The following is a 17,915-nucleotide window of genomic DNA, read 5'->3' on the forward strand; positions in this document are numbered from 1 at the left end:
TAATTCATAACACAAGGATGAGTTCATACATTAGGATATTTTTCTTATTTTCGTAATTCATAACACAAGAATGAGTTCATACATTAGGATATTTTTCTTATTTTCATAATTCATAACACAAGGATGTTTCTGTCTTATTTAGAGAAAAAAAACAGGACGTAAGTTCGTTATAAGCAAATATGTAATCCAAGAGAAATATATTTTCACACCTTCACGGTTGCAATAATTCTATTTACCCCTCCATATCCCTCTCCCTAAACCTTGAACTCTGAATAAATTCAATATTTCTCGATCATTAAACCAACATTAAACCAAAATGCAAAGAAACGTCTCCTAAGGTTCACTAAACCTTTAATCTCGAATATCCGATTCAGAATATATAAAGGGACTGTATCCGATTCAGAATATTAAAAGGGACTGTATCCGTATCCGATTCAGAATATATAAAGGGACTAGCTGTATCCGATTCAGAATATTAAAAGGGACTGTACCCGATTCAGAATATTAAAAGGGACTGTACCCGATTCAGAATATTGAAAGGGACTGTACCCGATTCACAAGGAAACCCTTTAAACCTTTAACATGATCGGGATATTCCTGTTTTTCTGTCTAAGGTTTGATATATTTTAATCGTGGCTTCTCATAAAAGTGACTAGCAGATATGTATGGATACTTCTTTAGACGAAAAAGTTGGTACTTATTATTGAATATCAAGATAAGATTAGAACTTACCAACCATCCAGTAGTTTCCTTTCCTCTCCGTCCCGCCCTCACTTGGTATCTTGACAAAACATTCGTTCAAGGAGAGATTGTGTCGGATACTATAAAGGTATATCTAGATTTCATAATGAAATCAAATCGTTATACGAGAATAATAATAATAATAATAGTAATAACAATAATAATTTGTTAAAGGTATATCTAGATTTCATAATGAAATCAAATCGTTATACGAGAAAATATTTGTGTTCTTGACGATATCTGATAATCATATAAATTTTACTTAAAATAGATAATAAAATATTCGACCTACCTTTTCTCCATTAATCATGTTTGCTGCATTGAAATAATTTCTTTTAATTACTCTTAGTTCCAATTAAACAAAGCAATTAAATTTGAAATCAAGTAATTAAATAATTATTGTTATGCCTTTTAATCATTCTTGTAGAAGATGTAAAAAAGTTAAATGACTGACCCCCTCTCCCCTTTCTTCATTCGTCTGCTTTTATTAAAATTTCAAAGTGTTTTTTCGTCCCGCCCCCAAAAATTACCTTATAGTAGGGAAAATTAGATTTGATCCAATCGTAAATTTGACATAGTTTCAATTTCTTCTCCGAGCTCTCATTAATTGCCATTGCTGAAATATGTCTACATGAAATTATGATTTTTACTTTAGCCTGGAGTATACTCTACTCCTAGTACTATACAGGATATATCCTGGAGTATAAAATACTCCTAGCTCTATGCAGGATATATCCTGGAGTATACAGTACTCCTAGTCCTATACAGGATATTTCCTGGAGGTTGGAGTATACACTCCTTCTAGTCCTTTACATGATATATCCTAGAGTATACACTCCTCCTAGTCCTAGGATACATCCTGGAGGTTGGAGTATACACTCCTCCTAGTCCTATATAGGATACATCCTGGAGGTTGGAGTATACACTCCTCCTAGTCCTATACAGGATCGATCCTGGAGACTGGAGTATACAGTACACTGCTCCTAGTCCTATACATGATATATCCAAGAGTATACACTCCTGCTAGTCCTATACATGATATATCCAAGAGTATACACTGCTCCTAGTCCTATACATGATATATTACACTGTTCCTAGTCCTATACATGATATATCCAAGAGTATACACTCCTGCTAGTCCTATACATGATATATCCAAGAGTATACACTCCTGCTAGTCCTATACATGATATATCCAAGAGTATACACTTCTCCTAGTCCTATACTTGATATATCCAAGAGTATACACTACTCCTAATCCTATACATGATATATCCAAGAGTAAACACTCCTGCTAGTCCTATACATGAGATATCCTAGAGTATACACTACTCCTTATCCTATACAGGATAAATCACACTCCTCCTAGGAAAATGGAAAATTAGGAAAATGGCACAAAACACTTAAACAATTAGGAAAATTGCGCTTAACATGAAAACAAATAGGAAAATTGCGCCCAACAATAAAATACTTATGAAAATGGCGCCCAACAATAACATACTAGTCCTATACATGATATATCCAAGAGTATACACTCCTGCTAGTCCTATACATGATATATCCAAGAGTATGCACTCCTGCTAGTCCTATACACGATATATCCAAGAGTATACACTGCTTCTAGTCCTATACATGATATATCCAAGAGTATACACTCCTGCTAGTCCTATACATTATATATACTAGAGTATACACTCCTCCTAGTCCTATACATGATATATCCTAGAGTATACACTACTCCTAATCCTATACAGGATAAATCACACTCCTCCTAGGAAAATGGAAAATTAGGAAAATGGCACAAAACACTTAAAAAATTAGGAAAATTGCGCTTAACAATAAAATACTTATGAAAATGGCGCCCAACAATAACATAATTAGGAAAATGGCGCCCAACAAAAAAATAATTAGGAAGATGACGCCAAATGCACTAAAAAAATTAGGAAAATGACGCGAGGTACTCACCAATCATAGCAACATAACTGTATGGAGGTTTCACTTTATTTTCATTCAGTTTAGAATCCGGTAATTTGGTTTTCTTCGATTCTTCTTCTTCTTCCTGTAAACAAAATTATATTAATAGTTAGAATGTAGAGCTATAAAGTATATATACATGTTTATTTTAAAAAATAATTTGTATGAGAGCCATGAACCAAGGAGAGAGGGGTTATCCATAATTTTTTAATTGAGGTATCGGGGAAACTCTGGAACATTACAATAAGTCATTGTTAACAAAAAATAGTACAATACGTCACTGAAAAATGTAAACAACCCCTTCCATACTCATTAGATCTTTCACTCCATGGTCTCTTTATGCTATATTTCATTGTTTTAGTTTCGTCACAAAAAATCTCGAAAAATGGCCGGGTAAAATATCCTTTATTTATGCATTTTAAATTCTAGAACCAAATCTATCGACCTAGTTTTCATATTCAAAATTAAATATAAAAATATATGAATTTATAATTAAACAGCTTGCAGGGAGAGATCAATCGATTTGAAGTAATTTGCTTTTCAGATAAATTCTTTAATCATGTATTTTATATTATTGAGATAATATCAATTATAAGATATCTGGTAAATTGTGAAAATAATTAGATTTAACAGAAAATATTTTTATTCATTTAAAAGAAATATTTTACTATTTTAAATACACAATTATACACTTTGTAGTTATCATTAGGCGTTACTTTCCTTTGAACAAACTTGTCGGCACGGTTCAAATAAAATCTCTTCTCAAGAAATGAATCAAGCACGTTTTTATTAAGATCAAGAAGTGTTATTGGAAAATAAGTGAGGCACGTTTTTATTAAGATCAAGAAGTGTTATTGGAAAATAAGTGAGACACGTTTTTATTAAGATCAAGAAGTGTTATTGGAAAATAAGTGAGACACGTTTTTATTAAGATCATGAAGTGTTATTGGAAAATAAGTGAGACACGTTTTTATTAAGATCATGAAGTGTTATTGGAAAATAAGTGATACACGTTTTTATTAAGATCATGAAGTGTTATTGGAAAATAAGTGAGACACGTTTTTATTAAGATCATGAAGTGTTATGGGAAAATACGTGAGACACGTTTTTATTTAGATCAAGAAGTGTTATTGATAAATAAGTGATACACGTTTTTATTAAGATCATGAAGTGTTATTGGAAAATAAGTGAGACACGTTTTTATTAAGATCATGAATGGCTTTTGGAAAATAAGTGAGACACGTTTTTATTAAGATCATAGTTCCATGGAGTGTTAAAGGAAAGTTATTCAAGCACGTTTTGAATAAGATCATAGTTCCATGGAGTGTTAATGGAAAATTCAAGCACGTTTTGAATAAGATCATAGTTCCATGGAGTGTTAATGGAAAGTTATTCAAGCACGTTATGATTCCATGATGTGATAATGAAAAGTTAGCAAAGCACGTTTAGAAATGGACTTGAGCTCCTTGTACCCTAACGCGCATTATAAATAATGCAAGAACGCCTTGAATTATTTCACATGCATTAAATAAAATTTGAACTGTTTGAGGGAATCAGTTTTGGAAATAACAATTAGATTTTACTTCCTGAATAATCTGAAAATTATAATTTGTCCAAATCCTGTCCGCCAAATGGTTGAGTATTATAAGGTTTATTTCCTAATAATCTTACAACTGAATATTTCATTATCTAATCATTAATCATTTTAACAATAGTATTAATTAAGCAATACAGTTTTAGATAAGATATTATAAATATTGATTTATTATTTAGTATTTAATTATTTCTGTCATGAATGTTCTATTCTGATAAGGGATAGAAAGTTAGAAAAATACATTGGAAGATTTTACGATCTAGTACATACAATTACACAGAGCTTGTGTAATGCACAATAATAACATTATAATCAATGTAAAATGGTTAAAAAATATCTACAAAACAAACGCTTATTTTTTTGTATTTTTACGATAATAATTGGAAAGGATCTCAAGAAAGCGTACATTTTCAAAAGATTTTTGATTTTACGTTGTTTTAAACTTCAAAAACAGTATTTTAACAATATAATAAATAAAAGTCAATCTCTGAATTAAAACAACCTTAAAGTATCAAATTTTATCATCCAGCTAGAGATAATAAAATTTATTCTTTAATTTTCCAAATTTATGATTTTAATATCCTATAAACATGAAAAGAAGAATATAATGACTTAAGAATGCCGCGGATTTTTTAAAAGATGTTTACCTGTGTCTCAGCCTCAGGATCAAGATGTAAGGACGAATCAATTTCCTCCAACTTCACGTTACAGGTCGTCAATCTTTACAAAACATAATTGAGAGATATGTCGTCTTTATGTTTTTGTTAAATGTCAATCTTTACAAAACATAATTGAGAGATATGTCGTCGTTATGTTTTTGTTAAATGTCAATCTTTACAAAACATAATTGAGAGATATGTCGTCTTTATGTTTTTGTTAAATGTCAATCTTTACAAAACATAACTGAGAGATATGTCGTCTTTATGTTTTTGTTAAATGTCAATCTTTACAAAACATAATTGAGAGATATGGCGTCTTTATTTTTTTGTTAAATGTCAATCTTTACAAAACATAACTGAGAGATATGTCGTCTTTATTTTTTGTTAAATGTCAATCTTTACAAAACATAATTGAGAGATATGTCGTCTTTATGTTTTTGTTTAATGTCAATCTTTACAAAACATAATTGAGAGATATTTCGTCTTTATGTTTTTGTTAAATGTCAATCTTTACAAAACATAATTGAGAGATATGTCGTCTTTATGTTTTTGTTAAATGTCAATCTTTACAAAACATAATTGAGAGATATGTCGTCTTTATGTTTTTGTTAAATGTCAATCTTTACAAAACATAATTGAGAGATATGTCGTCTTTATGTTTTTGTTAAATGTCAATCTTTACAAAACATAATTGAGAGAATTCCAGGGCACTGTGGCTCGAACATTTTTGGGAAATCTTTACCAAAAACTCCATGCGTTGGTAATATGTCTAACGTTTAATTCAAAATGTATCTGATTCAACTCTGTATTTGTATAATGCACAGAGCGTCTCATATCATATTGGATTATCTCCAAGCTTTTGCACCAAAAAAAAGCGCACACAATACTCGAAAAACCTGGTATTTTCTGTATGCAAATTTTTATATTAGCTTTATACAAATATTTTAAATGATTCATTCTTTTTAAATTTTCTGATATAGTCCCGAAAATCACAATTTAAAGCTTTAAACGATTTAATATGATGTGGGACACCCTGTATATTTAAAATCATTTCAGATCCGGGTTTGAAGTGTAAACCAATGAATGTCTGGCGGATTAAATATCTGAAGATTTCTTCGCAATAATCGAAAAAAAAAATATTATAAATGTCTAGCTGTCAATTTTTGTCAACCTTTCATGACGTAAGATTTTTGGAACTGTTGGATAAAACTAATATTAAAATTGAAATTAAACTAACGTATGTAAATTTATATTTATAATAAACTTACATATGCATTATCTCAATCCTATTATATTACAATATAACATTAGTTTTATAGTTGTTTTTGTTTTTGCTGAAATAATCAGTATTCAGGACTATAAAAGATCCTGTTTATATATCCTGGTCTGACTTAAAGTGTATCCAACCTGTCATCCTGGTCTGTAGAACTAGTATCCGTCCTACCCCTGTGCTCAGGTCTACCCAGAGTCTGGGAGAAGTTTGAGGTTGGAGCAGGGTAGATTGGGAAACCAGAGCTCAGGGTTCCATAAACATTGTTCACACTCTGCTCCTCTGAAAATTAGTATTTAGATTTAAATCCTTCATAAATCTAAGACAATTTTTTAAAGAACAAATTATTGTTTTTGTTTGTTTGTATCCAAAAAACGTCAAAATTGCTTATTGATCGGGTTCAAATCTGTTATGGCAGCTCACATGACCCTATGGTCAGAATTTTAAAGATGTGCCTTAAAAACTTTTGATTTTTCAAATTCCACGAAAAAATGATAAAATCCGCAAATTTTTCTGCTAAGAAATAGTTTCTAAGATTCAATAACAGCAAACTCCCACTTATAACCATGACTGATCCATGCAGGTATTATAAAGTTAATTTCTAGAGATATAAAGATTAAAAACTGACCTTGTTGTGATCTAAGATCTTGGAGATGAAGGTGAGAGCTTTGATGAAGATGGAGCGGAGACGGGATCTTGTTTTCTAGTTTAGGGAAACCTGGCTCCGAGAAGGAATGGTAACTGGAACGGAAGGATGAACCGTAACATACCTCAGCTTCTAAATTATCCAATTATTTTATTAGTATTCAATTTTTTGGAAATGTTATCTATATTGCTAAATGTTATCTATATTGCTAAATGTTATCTATATTGATAAATATTATCTATATTGCTAAATGTTATCTATATTGATAAATATTATCTATATTGCTAAATGTTATCTATATTGCTAAATGTTATCTATATTGCTAAATGTTATCTATATTGCTAAATGTTATCTATATTGCTAAAAATTATCTATATTGCTAAATGTTATCTATATTGCTAAATGTTATCTATATTGATAAATATTATCTATATTTCTAAATGCTATCTATATTGATAAATATTATCTATATTGCTAAATGATATCTATATTGCTAAATATTATCTATATTGCTAAATATTATTTATATTGATAAATGTTATCTATATTGATAAATATTATCTATATTGCTAAATGTTATCTATATTGCTAAATGGTATCTATATTGCTAAATGTTATCTATATTTCTAAATGCTATCTATATTGCTAAATATTATCTATATTACTAAATGTTATCTATCTTGATAAATGTTATCTATATTGCTAAATGTTATCTATATTACTAAATGTTATCTATATTACTAAATGTTACCTATATTACTAAATGTTATCTATACTTGATAAATGTTATCTATATTGCTAAATGTTATCTATATTACTAAATGTTATCTATATTACTAAATGTTACCTATATTACTAAATGTTATCTATATTGATAAATGTTATCTATATTGCTAAATGTTATCTATATTGATAAATATTATCTATATTGCTAAATGTTATCTATTTTGTTTTATGTTATCCATATTGTTAATGGTATCTATATTGCTAAATGTTGTCTTTATTACTAAATATTATCTATATTGCTAAATGTTATCTATATTGATAAATGTTATCTATTTTGTTTTATGTTATCCATATTGTTAATGGTATCTATATTGCTAAATGTTGTCTTTATTACTAAATGTTATCTATATTGCTAAATGTTATCTATATTGCTAAATAGAAAATCAGATTTTGTGGCAAAGAATTAATTCCTTTGTAATTTTATTTTCTGGACAAGAACTATTTATCGTTAAATACAAATAAATATTTTAATGCAGACATGCGGGATAATTGATGCAAATGTAAATTGTATATTTATATCAAATGTATCAAATGATATAGACTGAATACAGGGCTACATACAAAAGAGGAGACTTTAAGACCAGAAATTTGAGAGTTGAATTTGGTTTTTTTTGTATTTAAACAGTCTTCTAATTGTATATTCTAAGATTTGGTAGAGAAAATTTATATTTACAGCTGCTGCTGGGAACCAGGAATGAAAGAAAAAAGACTGAACAATTTCCGTACAGTCGTCTCTGTTTAATAAATCCATGTGGATAAGACGAAGAGGTAAAGTCAAGGGGGATGATAGCTGTATTGTACACTTACAACTGTTTACTTATATTGATATACTATATGTTAGACCAGAATCTCCTTATAATAAACAAATATGCAGACGCTCTCGGTATAGTTTATGGCCTATAAAATTAGTAAAGGATTAGCGTACATCATCACTCTATACACTATAATCTCGTTGGGTTAAGCTTACCACAGATGTATACAACAGACCTCACTATTAATTAATTAATAGAGTGGTCGGTTCTGTACATCACGATATGTTTACGTAACAAGTGTACAGTTTTAGTAACATAAACATATCGCGATGTACACAACCGACCACTCTATTAATTGATTAATAGGGAGGTCTGTTGTGTACATCTGAGGTGAGCTTTACCCAAAGAGAATAGAATATATATTAGAGTGGAATTTACTAGAAACAAGTGTAAAACGGCCATTTTGTTGTACTATAAATTCCACTCTAATATATATTCTATTCTCTTTGGCTTTACCTCTTTGTTTCCTTACTCTACGAACAAATCCCAATAGTTATTTAAATTAAAGGGACTGTAGGCGTAATTTAAGTAAGATTTCATCTAACAAGAGGAGAATGTATGATTCACAGCAGTATCCTTTGAACCTTTGTCTACTAAAATTATCAAATTATTCTCGATTTTCCCTCTAAAAAATAATGTTATCTAATTGAGGTTTCCCTATAAAAGTGACTTGCAGATTTATATAGTTAATTAGACACATTACGTAATTTACAGAGTCCAATACTTAAGAAGTTGAGAAAACGACAATGTCTTCCTCAATATTGATCAAATGAAGGTTTAAAAGGAATTGGCACTGTTTAAAGAAAAAATGAATTCAAATTATAACAAGAGTCCAGACAAATATAATCATACAAATCTTTTTACAAAGCAGAAAAATGCACAGTTTTGAGATGAAACTAATACTTTTGGTTTTTAGTGGAATGTTTAACTAGTTTTCAACAAAAATTAGAAATGCTTGAACATAAATTTAAGATTTAATAGATTTTTCAATTTTTCTTTTTTTCATTTTTAAAGTTTTGTCAAAGAAAGAGGAACCTGAAATGCATTTAATCAATCGGAAATAAAAGAAGAAAATATTTGCAAATGAATTTCATTCTCATGGTTTGAATAGTGAACCTATGCAGGCTAAAGAAACCTGAGTCGAACCTGCAGAGTGCAAAAAAACTTAATTGAGAACTGATCCTGGTTTGCTGATTAGCTAAATTACTCCGACAATAGGCAAACCTCAATTCAGCAAAATCATCATCATCAGTTCATAATTATCAAACTAAACTTACAGCTAGGATATCAGTTACTCTACTTCCAGGATATCAGTTACTCTACTTCCAGGATATCAGCAATTTAACTACCAGGATATCAGTAACTCAACTTCCAGGATATCAGTTACTCTACTTCCAGGATATCAGCCACTTAACTTCCAGGATATCAGTAATTCAACTTTCAGGATATCAGTTACTTAACTTACAGCTAGGATATCAGTTACTCAACTTCCAGGATATCAGTTACTTAACTCCAGGATAACATTTGCTTAGCTTCCAGGATATCAGATACTTTGATTCTAATATATCTGTAACAATACTTCTTCCGATGTATTCGTTATAAAGGGTTTCACTGTAGGATATCAGTTATTCGACTTCCCTATAGCTCTAATGATATTTATTACTTCCTATTCATACTCACTAATAAAATTAAAGAAGTCCTCCTGACATAACCAAAGACGACCTTTTGAGCATTAGGTGTGGGAGATTTTATATTAGGTTTTATTTAAGGATCCTGATTCTTCTCTCTCTCGCTTAAAACTATCTTTCTGCCGTTTGACCTTCAATATTTACTTTGCTACTTCATCTGTTGAATTGTTCACAAACAATATTTATAAACAAAACTGCTTTCACTTTCATTTGCTGTTATTGAGGGTAGAAAAACGGTCTCACTTAATATATTGTTTACACGATTTGAACAGTTTAAACAATTCGATTAAACTAACGTATGTAAATTTATATTTATAATAAACTTACATATGCATTATCTCAATCCTATTATATTACAATATAACATTAGTTTTATAGTTGTTTTTGTTTTTGCTGAAATAATCAGTATTCAGGACTATAAAAGATCCTGTTTATATATCCTGGTCTGACTTAAAGTGTATCCAACCTGTCATCCTGGTCTGTAGAACTAGTATCCGTCCTACCCCTGTGCTCAGGTCTACCCAGAGTCTGGGAGAAGTTTGAGGTTGGAGCAGGGTAGATTGGGAAACCAGAGCTCAGGGTTCCATAAACATTGTTCACACTCTGCTCCTCTGAAAATTAGTATTTAGATTTAAATCCTTCATAAATCTAAGACAATTTTTTAAAGAACAAATTATTGTTTTTGTTTGTTTGTATCCAAAAAACGTCAAAATTGCTTATTGATCGGGTTCAAATCTGTTATGGCAGCTCACATGACCCTATGGTCAGAATTTTAAAGATGTGCCTTAAAAACTTTTGATTTTTCAAATTCCACGAAAAAATGATAAANCCTTGAGACTGGAGAAGACTGTAGGATGAGATATCTCTGATCTTGTATACCTTGAGGCTGGAGAAGACTGTAGGATGAGATATCTCCGATCTAGTTTACCTTGAGACTGGAGAAGACTGTAGGATGAGATATCTCTGATCTTGTATACCTTGAGACTGGAGAAGACTGTAGGATGAGATATCTCCGATCTAGTTTACCTTGAGACTGGAGAAGACTGTAGGATGAGAAATCTCCGATCTTGTATACCTTGAGACTGGAGAAGACTGTAGGATGAGATATCTCCGATCTTGTGTCCAGATTTCATACATTCCTCTCCAATTTGACCCTGCAACATTATATCCCCTCTCAACAACTTTAAAATAACCTTTATATATCTAAATTACATGTGTCCCCCTTTATATATCTAAATTACATGTGTCCCCCTTTATATATCTAAATTACATGTGTCCCCCTTTATATATCTAAATTACATGTGTCCCCCTATATATATCTAAATTACATGTGTCCCCCTTTATATATCTAATTTAAATGTGTCCCCTTTATATATCTAAATTTCATGTGTCCCCCTTTATATATCTGAATTACATGTGTCCCCCTTTATATATTTAAATTACATGTGTCCCCCTTTATATATCTAAATTACATGTGTCCCCATTTATATATCTAAATTAAATGTGTCCCCCTTTATATATCTAAATTACATGTGTCCTCCTTTATATATCTAAATTACATGTGTCCTCCTTTATATATCTAAATTACATGTGTCCTCCTGGCTAAAATAAAATCTAGAAACGTTTCTTAAAATTATTTAACCCCTATTTCTTTGTTTATGGGCCATCCTTGGATCGTAAACTACAGAAATATTGTTCAATATATTCTAAAAAATTAGACAAAAAGATTGAAGCGACTGTAATACAATGAAGTATTAAAGACAGCAGTTAAAATGAAAATAATGTGCTTTGAATAGACATTAAAGGGAGCGCAACCGTATTTTCAAGAAGTGACCTTCCATTGCAAAGATGTCAATGCTCGATTCACTCACGTTCTTTCTGCTTTTTTATTAAATATCTTCCCAGTTCTTTTAATGTTTGAACTCTCTTTTACCAGGGAATTGAGTCTTTGCTGCAAACTTAATTTTTTAATCCCTATATCTTTCCAACCTGGTGGTGTAAACCTTTGATATTTAATCTAACAGAATTCATAGTTTGAAATATTGGGTTGCAAAGATTCAGAGATTATAAAGTCAGAATTTGGGGCAAAGACTGAATTCCTTTGGTAAAAATATATTTTATTAAATTACCGCTATAGAGTGTGTGGAGAAATTTGAACCAAAAGGGGCCATCATTGTCTCAGATTTTTCAGGTTCAGGATTCTAGTTTATCCAGTAAAATCATCCTACTGGAGAACAAGTTTGTACTAACTTATCCTACTGGAGAACAAGTTTGTTTGTTTGTACTGTTGAAATTGGTCCTAACCTATCCCCCTGCTACGGCAATTCCTCTCCTAATACTGCTGCAATAGGTCCTTACCTATCCTACTTCTACTTCAAATGGTCCTAACTGATCCTATTATTACTATAACGGTTCCTCACCAATCCTACCAGTAATACTGAAATTGGTTTTAACCTATTCTACTAATAATGCAATTCTACCAATAAACCTATTCTACCAGTAAACTTATTCTACCGGTAAACCTATTCTACCAGTAAACCTATTCTACCATTAAACCTATTCTACCAGTAAACCTATTCCACCAGTAAACATATTCAACTCGTATACCTATTCTTCCAGTAAACCTATTCTACCAGTAAACATATTCTACAAGTTGACATATTCAACTCGTAAACCTATTCTTTTAGTAAACCTATTCTTCTAGTAAACCTATTCTACCAGTAACCCTATTCTACAAGTTGACATATTCAACTCGTAAACATTCTTTTAGTAAACCTATTCTACCTATTCTACCAGTAAACCTATTCTACCAGTAAACCTATTCTTCCAGTAAACCTATCCTACCAGTAAACCTATTCTACCAGTAAACCTATTCTACCAGTAAACCTATTCTACCAGTTAACCTATTCAACCAGTTAACCTATTCAACCAGTAAACCTATTCTACCACTAAACCTCTAATTATTTGATCAAACCAGCCCATTAGTTAATGTGGCATCTAGTCTCAAATTACGGTTATTCAAATTTTGCGGGAAAAAAAATTTGCAAATTAATTGCGCATTTTTAATTTGCGTACTAAAGAAGGATTATAATACATTGTCAGATTTGGCGGTGAATTGTAAAAAATTAACTATAAAACCAAAATTTAGTTTGAGATATCCCAACGTTTTTTCATTCAAATGTTTTATATGTTTGTCGAACAGTCCGACAGGAAATTAAGTTGCTATTTGTGAATTATTTAATACTTATTTTCATGGATTGAATATTCCCGAAATCCAAGTATTTACAAAATATCTGCCTGTTTAGTGTTTACTTCCTTTAAAATTGACTGAGATATGATAATTTTGTCCAGGTTCAAAGGAACTGTAGACGTTATTTCAAGTGACCCTCCATTTAAAATGTATGTCTGATACAAAACGGTTCCATTTAATCCACTATCTGAGTAACAATAAGAAAGATATAGGCGTTTATCAGGTAGAAAAGTGTTTAATTCTGATAATATACTTTGTAGTCTCTGCAGCAAAAATTCGCAAGTCACATTATAGAGAACCAAAATTGAAAATAATAAATGTTTACCAAAAAATAAACAAAATAACTTATTCCTCCTTGATCAGACAAATGTTTATAAGGTACCGTTGTGAATAGAACGTGCCGCTCGAAAGATGAACGGTCACTTGAAATTGTGTTGTCCATCCCTTTAAACTTTAAATATTTCCATTTTATTCATCGAAACCTGAAGACGGTCAACACTTTTTTTTGCAGAGTTTTAAAGTGTTATCATCTGTTTTTCAAGTTCAAAGACTATTCCCATGTATTAATTTATTTTCCATGCTTAATTGACCACCCTGTACGAGTTTAGTTAGTTAGCCTATCCTATAAACAAACTAACTCATGTATTTCTAAGTTATCTTAAGAGTAGAAACTATCCTAACAAGACATATCCTAACTAGATAATATTCTAACACATGACCTATCCTATTGTAAACCATAGTCTAACATCTAATTTACTCTATTTATTGTTAAGCCAATTGCAACTTTTTTATTGCTAACATATCCTAGTAGTAAACCTTTCCTAAAAACAATCTAATCCTAACAGAGAACTAATCTTTTAAGTAAACTTTCTTTTGATAAACCACATATTATATCCGCAAAAGTATATCTTGAACTGGATCAAACTTCCCTAGTTTTGTCAGATTCATTATTTTAACTGAGTATCACATGTAACTTTCTATCCGTCTTTGATTTTTTCTCACTAAACGCTGACAAGACTTTTTTACTTTTTTTTGAAGGATTCCAGCGTGTATTTGGACAGTTATACAATCAAACCAGAGAAGGTTCGGACTCAAGACGGAAACTAACGGAGATCTTTGAACATTGATATTTCCTGGAGCTCCGGGAACCGCGCTTCGTTCTCCGATTCTTCTTCTCGGGTTTTCTGTCTCTCGGAGTAGAGTGCCGGAGGTTCAGGTCGGAGCTAGATTTGATTGGTTTGTCTCCGTCACCTATCGGACGGAAGGGACTACTATTGGAGGAAACTGGGCGCGTGCGGTTCTGATTGATATGATTGGTCGGGATTCTTCAGGTAAGTAGAGTACCAGTGGTATTCTTTACCGGGACAGAGAGCGTCTAATTAATGTATTTTTATTTAACACCTTCAAATTGGCTTGAAATAAAATGCTTAAATGATTTTTCTTTAAAATTTGTTCCACTTTATGGTATTTAAATACATGCTATCACCTTTAAATCTTAAGAATATGTAGATATTTAGCTGTCTTTGGTTTGAAATAAATTTAAATGAAAAATCTGCCTTAGATCTACCTACAACCCTAGATCAGGGTCTATACCAAGTTACCAACCCTAGATCTAGACCTACAACCTATGATCTAGACCTGCAACCCTAGATCTAGACCTATAACCCCCTAGATTTACCTGCAACCCTAGAGCTAGACCTACAACCCTAGATCTAGACCTAAAACCCTAGATCTACCTACAATCCATGATCTAGACCTGCAACCCTAGTTCTAGACCTACAACCCTAGATCTAGGCCTACAACCCTTTATCTAAACGTGCAACCCTATATCTAGATCTACAACCCTAGATCTAGACCCATAATCCTTGATCTAGACCTACAAACCTAGATATAGACCTTTAACCTACAAGATCTAGACCCACAACTCTTGATCTAGACCTACAACTCTAGATCTAGAACTGCAATCCTTGAGCTAGACCTTCAATCCTAGACCTAGACCCACAACCCTTGATCTAAACGTGCAACCCTATATCTAGATCTACAACCATAGATCTAGACCCACAACCCTAGATCTAGACCTACAATCTAGATCTAGACCTACAACCCTAAATATAGACCTACAACCCTAAATATAGACCTACAACCCTATATATAGACCTACAACACCCTAGATCTAGACCTACAACACACTAGATCTAGATCTACAACCCTAGATCTAGACCTACAAATCTAGATCTAGACCTGTAACCCTTGATCTAGACCTACAAGATCTAGACCCACAACTCTTGATCTAGACCTTCAACCCTAGATCTAGACCCACAACCCTTGATCTAGACCTACAATCCTTGATAGAGACCTTCAATCCTAGATCTAGGCCTACAACCCTAGATCTAGATCTACAATCCTAGATCTAGACCTGCCACCGTAGATCTAGACCTACAACCGTACATCTAGATCTACTGCTTTTGATGGGGACCTTTATGCGTTGTTCTGGACCAATAACCCTTGATTTAAACCTTCAACCCTAGATCTAGTCTTACAACCCTTGATCTGGACCTATAACCGTTGATTTCAACCTGAAATCTTAGATCTAAACCTACTACCCTTGATCTAGACCTACAAGATCTAGATCTGCAAGACAAGATCTAGATCCAAACCCCTAGATCTAGACCCACAACCCTTGAATTAGACCCACAACCCTTGATCTTGACCCACAACCCTTGATCTAAACCAACAGCCTAGATCTAGGCTTTATTCTTATTTTTATATCATTAAAGGTTTTGCTAAATTCGACTTTTAAAGTTTTATTCGGGGCCGCAAAAATTATATGTGGATTGTTTGCGTAAATTGGAAATAAAAAATTGTTAATCTAAAACGATTTCCAGAATTAATTCAGAAATGAAGAAATCTAGAACAACGACAAGTTTCAAATCATTTAAAACATGGAAGACTAACGGCGATAAATATAAATGTCGTCGTAGTTGCAAAAACTCTAAATCTATAAACTCAATTACAACTTATACACTACAAGCCCACGGTTAAGACTGTGTGTAAAAATTACTGTGATTCGTAATGTTACGATTAATGGTCATTGCTATGACATTTTGATATAATTAAATGTTCTCTAAGCTTTCAAAGGCATAATGGCTTTGTAAATAATAAATAACTTAATTAACAAATTTTGCTATGATGATAGATCTTAAAGTGAAGTATATAGTATACAGGTCGAAAGTCGTCTTTGTTTATTTGTTGAAAAAGGAAAATTTAGGGATTGATAAAGTATAACAAACTTGGCTTATATGTCTCTGAAAAGATTTGATAAAGACGACTTTCGTTCCATTGTATACAGGATACAATAATTTTGCTTTGAAAAAAACGCGTTAGTTAAGATTTAAATACTTCCATGGAGCACCTTTTTTGCTCTCTTAATGAAACCCTGCCTGCCACGTTCCGGGGTAACATTATTGCCCGCAATTGTTTTCCAGAGGTTCTTTTAGTAGGCGAAAACAGACTCTATTAAACAATCCACCAAATTTGAGTTTTATTGTTCCATTTTTTAGTTTCAGTTAAATGGACTGTATGCCTAATTTGAAGTGCCTGATTTACAATTGTACCCAATGTCCGTCGAGTACAGTGATGCACTGTGTTCATTGTGTACTTAGGGCAGAATTGAAATTATAGCTGAATAAAAGCGAGGTTCATTATTTGATAAGTTTACACACACATATCTCTGTTCACACAAATGTTTCAAGGGTACCGTTGTAAATCGGGCATTACCCTGTGTGCATGGAGGATCACTTAAAATTACGCTTACAGTCTCTTTAAGCAATTGCACTTTTAAACATTTTGTATTTTAAGACGAATTCTTATGGCCATTAATAGGAAATTTGAACAAGACTACCATTTATAAAAAAGTTATGTTAATATTTATCTGTACTAAAATATCTGTACATGGTTATCAACAAAGAATAGACACGAAAGTACAGAATTAATTTTGTCTTTATTGACGTTCCTTAAATGGAGTGTTCGCGAAAACGAAAACTCCCTTTAAACGCTATAAATGTACACTTTGTTTTGATTATTTGCTAAATAATACTGTATAAACATAAATAATACGTTTACAAGTGTCGAAAAATATTAACCTTACCCTTTTATCAATTCCTGTATACGCCCATATCTAGAAAAATTGGTAAGATTAGTATTCCCTGCAATAAAAACTACTAAAAAACTACTGTATCTACAGAACGTACCCCTGGGGAAATAAGTAATCATAAAAAAGTTTAGTTGTTAAAATAATCAATTGGGAATTGGTCAGTTATCCTTGGGCAATTGCCATCGGGAACATTCCTTTTACTTAGTTTCTCATCCATCCTCTTTCAATCTCCGTTTCTAAAAATCCATCCTATCTGAGGACTCCGATTTAAAGAATGACCTTCCTAGTGGCGGATAAACTATTGTTTTTAACCAGGTTTCCTTGTGTGGTCTGTGAGGCCCA

General features: G+C 31.8%; 1 protein-coding gene across 1 annotated transcript in view; it reads right to left on the bottom strand.

Moving 5' to 3' along the window:
- Nucleotides 1–14,571, bottom strand: part of LOC111711169 (forkhead box protein D5-A) — a 19,434-nt gene extending 4,863 nt beyond the window's left edge. The window contains exons 1-9 of the mRNA XM_023485444.1: nt 14,350–14,571; nt 12,300–12,397; nt 11,246–11,324; nt 6,867–7,016; nt 6,376–6,520; nt 4,957–5,029; nt 2,707–2,800; nt 1,213–1,357; nt 733–821 (exon numbers count right to left, since the gene is read on the bottom strand). Coding sequence (XP_023341212.1) covers nt 733–821; nt 1,213–1,357; nt 2,707–2,800; nt 4,957–5,029; nt 6,376–6,520; nt 6,867–7,016; nt 11,246–11,324; nt 12,300–12,344 — 820 coding nt within the window. The 5' untranslated portion in view covers nt 12,345–12,397; nt 14,350–14,571. The remainder of the gene's footprint in view (nt 1–732; nt 822–1,212; nt 1,358–2,706; nt 2,801–4,956; nt 5,030–6,375; nt 6,521–6,866; nt 7,017–11,245; nt 11,325–12,299; nt 12,398–14,349) is intronic.
- Nucleotides 14,572–17,915: the final 3,344 nt, after the last annotated feature.

Source organism: Eurytemora carolleeae, unplaced genomic scaffold (genome assembly GCF_000591075.1).
Source record: "Eurytemora carolleeae unplaced genomic scaffold, Eaff_2.0 scaffold1133, whole genome shotgun sequence".
Taxonomy (NCBI): Eukaryota; Metazoa; Arthropoda; class Copepoda; order Calanoida; family Temoridae; genus Eurytemora; species Eurytemora carolleeae.